General features: G+C 36.8%; 1 protein-coding gene across 1 annotated transcript in view; it reads left to right on the forward strand.

The window, feature by feature from the left end:
- LOC109065437 (ephrin-B3-like) overlaps nucleotides 1–7,677 on the forward strand; it is a 39,543-nt gene extending 31,866 nt beyond the window's left edge. Inside the window, exons 3-5 of the mRNA XM_042732473.1 lie at nucleotides 1,468–1,560; nucleotides 1,753–1,815; nucleotides 3,190–7,677. Coding sequence (XP_042588407.1) covers nucleotides 1,468–1,560; nucleotides 1,753–1,815; nucleotides 3,190–3,620 — 587 coding nt within the window. The 3' untranslated portion in view covers nucleotides 3,621–7,677. The remainder of the gene's footprint in view (nucleotides 1–1,467; nucleotides 1,561–1,752; nucleotides 1,816–3,189) is intronic.
- The last annotated feature ends 284 nt before the right edge of the window (nucleotides 7,678–7,961 follow it).

Consider the following 7,961-nt stretch of genomic DNA (forward strand, 5'->3'; position numbering starts at 1 on the left):
TGGCATACAGGAATACATCCTGTGTGGATGACCACCTCTGTCGCAATGACAAACTCAAAGAAATATGTTCATTGGCATGGAAATAAAACAAACATATTGACTTCCAAAGCAACTTTTTGTGTTTGTCTGTTTAATGATTTATTGACACGATCTTCATTTTGGAGGTTTTTCTCTGCAAACATTTATATTTCATTTAATGAATTGATTTTTAATTTATTTGATTCATTTATCAGCATTTCATGCAGTTCGTTCAGTTAACATTTTTAATTAATTGGCAAGCAGAAGATTTACTTGTATTTTGCAACAAAAGTGATAATGACTGAATTAAACTCATATAAAATTGAACTTCATTAAACTGACATTAACTTAAATTAATTAGAAAGTAAACAACTCAGTAAAAAAAGGGCATGACATTCATTAAATGAAGTCATTTTTCAACAAATGGTGAGTGAAAGCAGCGCTGAGCCTTCAGAAGATGCAGGAGGTCAGACTAAATATTACATGAGCTGTCTATTTGCTGTTCAGCTTTATAAGATTTGTGAAGCTTCCAACCCTGTTGCAAAAAATGGGACTTTCCTGATTTGAGAGATTTTGTTTTGTATAATCAGGCATTAAACAAATATTAAAAACAGAGTTGTTTATAAAGGTTCAGCTTAATGAATGCATTCAAAATGAAGAAAATGGATAGAGTTTATTTATTTCCCCTCATGCTGCAGAAGTGAATCAAATGATATTACTTCTAGAGTTTTGCGGGAAAACCATGTGGTATCAGGATTGTGTGCGAAACATGGAAATCAGCTAAATGTTGCTTAAATTACCAGTTTTAGTAAAAAAAAAACTAGTAACTTTCAAAGAAAATTAGCTTGTGGTACAAGATATCAGGCTAACCGTTTTACATCACAATTATGATACATTCATGATATAGTAATCCAGTTTGAAAAGCTACTTTGAAAAAAATGTGTATTGTTTAAAACACTGTGCTAATAAACCTAACTTGACGTACTACAATGAAACAAATGTCACTTGAACAGATTATATAAAAACTTGTATCATTTTAATGGTTTGATAGATGTGACTTGCTAAAATTATAGTTTTAAGGGGGGTCACTGAAAAGTGATTTGTTTAAAAGAACCTCTACATTTCACGCTAGGTTATGTTATATTAGTCTGTCGAGAACGTCTCATAGTTGTCACAACAAGAATATGGATTTGTGCCTCTGACAAATAATTAAAAAAGTAATGGGACACCAGTGTGTTCTGTATTCATAAAAATTGCCAGTTACACAGTAATGCTTGCTTTTCCTTTATATGAGTGAGTGGCTGCACATTGCTGTGAAGTAATGAGGAGTCATAAACCAGTGTTTTATTGCTAAGTCACAGAGCTCCAGTGAGCCGTCGTTTCACACCAATGGAAATGCTGAAAGAACCTAGACATTGATATTATGTTTTTTCATCTTCTTTTCCAAAGCTACCTCTGACGGTACAAAAGAAGGGATCGACAGCATGAGAGGAGGTGTCTGCGTGACGCGAGGGATGAAGCTGATTCTCAAAGTGGGACAGAGTGAGTATCATCATCAGCTCCAAAAACACATCAGTGAATGAACCTAAGCACTGAAACAGAGTCAAAAATCAGTAAACATTGTGTCAATACAAGCAAACACTTGCTCCTGTTCATAATAGATGCGATTGAACTTTGCATCAAAATGTTCTGAGTGTTTTTATCATATAATCACTTTTTTTTTTGCTTTCATAGCCGCATATGGCCTTCCCCCAAAACCCAAACCTGATCCAGGCCGTCCCAGCAACAGAATCCCAGGTACAAGTCAAAAAAAATGCAGGACACTTTCACATTCGCTTATGAGCTTAACCCTCTCTTAACATCAGGGTTTTTTAACCCTGGATTAAGGCCACTTTTAATCCTGCGTTAAGCAACATTTCACTTTTGTAATTTTGAAAAGATGTTAGCACTGCACCTGGATTATGAAACCTTGCCCTGGAAGAGGTATTAACCCAGAATTGCAGTGGCAGAAGTATACAGAGTGAAACAGCTAAAATGTTTAGCAACAGACAGCAAATTGTAAATGAAATAATGGTTGCTTCATTAAATATTTCTTTTCTTTATTGTTTATTTTTATTGGCTTTTTTCCTTTACTGTATAGTGGACAGTTGACCGGAAAATGGAGGGAGAGAGAAGGGAAATGGGTTGGGTACATGACCCAAGTCAGACTCAAACCTGGGTCCCTGTGAGCATGACAGTTCTGTATGTCATGAGTAACACGCTCATGAAATATTCAAGGACTTTTTGCAGTTACACATTTTTTTACACTGTTTTGTTTTAGTGCCTGAGGGAAACTGTTGAACTATACTTAATACTTCTCTGCGTTATCCTTTTTTAATTTTTGTCTTTATTTTTGTAGTGTTTTAATAGACTTGTGACAACTACAGCTATAATATGTGAATTGTGTGTTTGTAAATTAACTAAAAAGCCATTTTTGTTCATAGAAATGAAGCGAAAATAAAACAAATATTAAATGAAAAAATTCTATAATTCTTCAAAAAATTCTTACAAAAAATAACTAAACTAAACTATTACTAAAATAAAACAAATTTAATAATAAACTTCTCTAATTCTCTACTGAAATAATTTTGTATTTAAAACTAAATAAAAATAAAAAGCATTTCTAAATGACTAAATGAAAATAATGAATGCTTATTCAAAATAATAATAAATATTGTAATAGTATATAAATAATAACTAAAATAGCACTAAAACAGAATGTTAACTCAGGCTCACAAAGATGCCAAGTAAACAATTTTTATTATGAAAATCCCAGTGAGGTCTTTTTTCAACTGCATTTACGTATTTACCTTTGATGCCATATGCATATGCATCTGTTGTCATGTTAACACACTGTCTAGTGCGTTTTGTAATTCATTTTTTATTTATTTTTTTCTTGGAGGCTTAGACTGCGCTGGTTGATCTCCATAAGGTAAACATTTGAGGAACCAGTAGTGTTAAAGCCAAACACGAGGCATATTTGAACTCAAGTCGGCTGAAATCAAAGCTAGTTATGAATTAAATCGAATCTAATCTAATTACTATCAGGATGTTTGTCGTAGAAGATAAAGCCAAAAAGCATGTTAGCTTCAGAAGTCGGGTTGTTGATTTATCAGATCTTTTCTGTTTCAGATACAGAAAGTGGCTCTAAAGCAGGTGATGGAGGTGAGGCCGGTGAGAGGGGAGACAGCGGCACCGTGTCTGTCTCTAACATCGCCCTGATCACCGGCGGTGCCGGGGGAGCCTTCATCCTCCTGATCGCCGTAGTGATCGCTGTCGTGTGTTACCGGCGACGGAAAGCCAAGCACTCCGAAACTCACCATCCTGCCCTTACACTCTCCTCTCTTAGCCCAAAGAGAGGCAACTCCTGCGGGGCAGCTACAGGGGCCGGCGGGGGCAACAATAATGGCTCAGAGCCCAGTGATATCATCATTCCCCTGCGGACCTCTGACTCTGCGTACTGCCCCCATTACGAAAAAGTCAGCGGCGATTACGGACACCCCGTCTACATCGTTCAAGAGATGCCTCCTCAGAGTCCAGCCAATATTTACTACAAAGTATGAAATCAGCGAACACGCAGACAACCCATCCAGAATTTATGGTACTTCACACACATGTGCTGTGTGTCCAAGTGACTCTATATTTAAGAGCCTATACGTGATACTAGAACTTGTATGTGAAGTTGAGTTCTAGGAAAGTGGTAAATTATTTCATAGCAGCGTGTTTGCATTTATTTACGTGTGTGTGTGTGTGTGTCTGAGGCGGGCGGATCACGGATTTCACATGTACTCAGGTGCAAGTGAATGTACGTCACACGCTTTTTGGAGACGAATTTATATGTCCATTCTGGTGGTTGAAATTGAGTTGTGCTTATCCTCAAAACCAAACAGTAGAGAGTGATTCATAAAAAATAATACCTGTATGTATAAATAATACAAGTACTTCTTACATTTTTACCCTCTGGGGGAAATTCACTAAGAAAGTGCACTGGCTGATTGCGTCATTTATTTGCACATGCATTGTTTGTGGTCCATTCACTAACAATAAAAATGTGCCCAAAAGATCTAAACACCATCTCCATGCCAAAATTTGCCACCTGCGGACTGGCGCAATCTGGCGTACTTTACTGGGACTGTACAGTATCGCTAAGATCCAGAAAACTGACTGACTCTTTAAAATCCCAAAAACGGTTTTGACTAGATATGTTTCCTTTTCAAAAGCTTTTTTCATTATTTGATCATCATTTGATGAATTAACGCTGCCATTGTCACTAGACATTTTACACAATCTTTTTTTTAAATATTAGCTCAATTGCATCTTTTTAGGCAGTTTTGAATACTGGATGTCTTCTGACCGGATCTGATGAAGACATCGAATTCAATATCCCTTGCACTTTGGAACAATCTAAAATTTTTAGTATAGTTAGCAGAATCAAGCTTTTTTGGCTTAGCTGGATCAATTATAGAATATTGGTACATTCCAAAATAAGGCTAATTCGCATAGAAAGAAGGCATGTTTTTGCGGAAAAGGAAAAAATGTATTAATAATTCACTGAAGTTTTTTAAACACTATTCCATCGCAAAAAGCACTTGTTAAACTGGATTGTGTGTGGCTAGTGAATGAGACGCCGAGTGTACGGGGCATAAAAGTAGTGCAACTGTTTAGTGAATTCGCCCATCTTTATTTTGTTTTTCTAAGTTCATCTGATTGTAAATGTTTGTCTTTTCTGAACTCGGACCTCCATCTGATTTATTTATTAAGCATCAAAGAAAGTTTTTCATTCCTTCCACTTCATCAGCTTCCTATTGCAACTCCTCAGCACCCAGTTGTTTGTTTTTGAGGTTTTTTAAACATTTTTATGTGAGCAGCGGGAATCACATGTGGAGGAGGTGTAGACGGATGATCGACTGTTTCAGATGGAGACTCTTCTGAGATTTCCAAGAGGTTGGAGGTCAAAGTTAAGGAGTCAAAGAAAAACCCCTCAGTGGTGCGCGGAGGAGTGAGTCCTTCACTCAAGTTGATCTGAGGGCTTCTCTCTCTCTTTCCCTGGCCTTTTGAAGAACTGTGTATGCCATGATAAACTGCTCACTTACCCTAGACACACAATACCAAACTTATACACACTTAACATGCACATCCACATTACAGCAGTTTGTGTTTTCATGTGTTAACCCTTGCAGATGGACTCCAGCTGTGCTAAAGCATTGGTATGTTGCTCAAAGCATTGTGGTTCAGGCCGAAGACAGTAGGACTAAGACAGCCAATGCGACTGTGCATCTAAATTAACTCAATTACAAACTCTTCACATCCTCTTGAGTGTTACACATATCCGTTGCCTGGTTACAATCTCGTCTCGACTCTAATTATCACATTCGGGCGATGTCTCCGAACCATCTCTGACATTATCACCCAGTCCCAGCTTGAGGCTTCAGGTCCACAGTTCACCTGAGTTATTTCACTGGATGAGACATGACATCATCGTGAGATGTAAGAAGAGACCAGCCGGAGTGACTTGAGCTTTCTGGTTCAGACTTCTCTCTGTCCACCTTGATTTAAGGATTTCTTGCTGTCATTACCACAAATTACTAACAACCAGAAATGGCACCTTTATCATTTTACTTATTTCTGTTAATGTATTTTTTATGTTTTTGTTCTTCCCATTTCATTACTTTCGACAGTTTTGAACAAATGAGAGTAATCTAAATGAAGGAAAACAAATGCAGTTTTATCTAACCTACCCTGCTTGTGTCCGTGGTAACCCTTGATGGTAACTAGTGTTGGAAACTGTAAGGAATTATCAACTGTGGTTCTGATTCCAATTAACTGCCCCATTGACTATTCTTTCAGGACTTCTGAATAAAGACATTTGGGGGGTGGGGGGATAAGAGATGTGATTTTTATGGCATTTACTGTCCTTATCAGTCTGTTGCCAAATGATGGACTTTTCACAGAGTTTTTAATGGTGACATAAATTCAATCCAATTAGTCCTAACTGTGTATTAAATAAAAAAAACTAAACATGTCAAAAAAAGTGGTAAGTTTTTCTATTTTCATATTATTAACATCATTAATTTGTTTTTATAAAATACCACCAATTACAAAAAACAATGTGTATCTTTATCTGCACATTGTCATATGAATATTGAGTCAGGAACCACACTGAAGTGTCACAAGCCTCAAGATGAAAATAACAAAAAATAATAACTTCTAAGTGAGTGAGTCATTTGTTTTGGAATCTGACTACACTGGTCATCCTGTATTTGTTTAAATGACTTAAGGCATAAAATCTTTGAAAGACATTGATTTTTATTAGCATTTAAATTGAATATCTACGAGCAGAACTTTATTACGCTTTGTTTTTGACTTATGTCTGCGAAATAATTGATACTTGTTTGTTCTGAATGGACAGGATATTTTTTTCACTGCGTATATTTTCCAGTTTTTCCAGTCCGTTTACAATGGCTGTGTCTGAAATCGCATACTCTCTTGAGTAGGTACTTATTTTGAATAAGTAATTACTTTGCGACCACTGAAAAAGTGTGTTCTATATAGTATGAATGTTATCTGGATGTACTACATACATCAAAGTTGCGTTGCTTCACAGCCATTGACAAATCCTCCACCCAATGGCCTCATGGGAGAGTGTCCATCGTATGCACGCTTCAGAATCTCGCCAGAAGTATTAGGTCATCTTGGTACTTTTTCCCTAATGTTTTATGAGTACTGTGAATTTGGACACTTTCTTTGTCCCATACTCTTTTTCGCCTATACTATATAGTAGGAAAATATGCAATTTCGGATGCAGCCAGAGACTGTTGTGTCATTATTTGAATGAGTTTTTATACTGTGGTATTCAAGAGAGATGCATTTCTGAACTGCTGCCCCCTGCAGGCCTGGAGGAACAATTGTCAGGCTTTTTCATACTTTATTTTGGTGTTTCTTTGTAAATGTATAATTTCTTCTTCACATCGGCACCATGTGATATACTCTGCTGCCTTAATTTTAAAAGATGTAAAGCACTTCCTCGGCTAGCCAGGCCATGGGTTAGGCCGGATTTTGTTTTATCTTTGTCCAGCTTCTCTGTTTAACCAAGGCTGGCCTGGTTAATGTTAACCTAAGCCACCCAAAGCATTTCAATACCTACCAAAAAAAGTCTAATAGTGACCACACAATGACACCAAACCCTGTTTTAGCATTTTACATTTTACGCAGTCATTCAGTACTGGCTGTTACACTTTTATTTGTTTACATTTGTCAGCTGACCTAATATAATTTGCAATGCCTTGATACTGAGTTGTGATGAAGACTGTTTCTAACTTACTCAACAGTATTTCTATAAACAATGCTGATTTCAAGAGGACTTTTTTCAGTTTTTCAAAAGTCCAGTTGTACTGGACAGGACTTGATGTTCGGACTGTGTTGAGATGTTATAAAAACACTGAGGCAATGTTAATATGTTTAAAAAGATGTTGAGATTAGACATTGGGAAAAACTGTTTGGTGCACCTGTTCCCTTACTCTCTTTTTCTTTTTATTTCTTTTCTCTCTCTTTCCAACCCAGACACTATATCAAATAAAGATTACATTCCATGCAGTAAAACTCACTGATAAAACTAAAAAACTCGCCTCTGAGCTGGTTTATCGTGGCTATCATTCACCTTTATTATCAAAACTCCCAGAGGGTGTTTTTACTTGTTGTTTAATGCTGTTTTTGGCATTTCTTTGTTAGATTTTCCTCTTTACTTATTCCTTCTCGCTCACTTGATCTTATAATATCTTCCCACATTCCAACTCTGTTGTTACTCTGTTTGTCCACTGACTTGATACAGTTCGCTGCTGGCTCATAATAAGTGCTGGATGACATCACTGGCATTTTAATGGCACAATCACTCCCTTCCCCTCCTG

Source organism: Cyprinus carpio, chromosome B10 (genome assembly GCF_018340385.1).
Source record: "Cyprinus carpio isolate SPL01 chromosome B10, ASM1834038v1, whole genome shotgun sequence".
NCBI classification, from domain to species: Eukaryota; Metazoa; Chordata; class Actinopteri; order Cypriniformes; family Cyprinidae; genus Cyprinus; species Cyprinus carpio.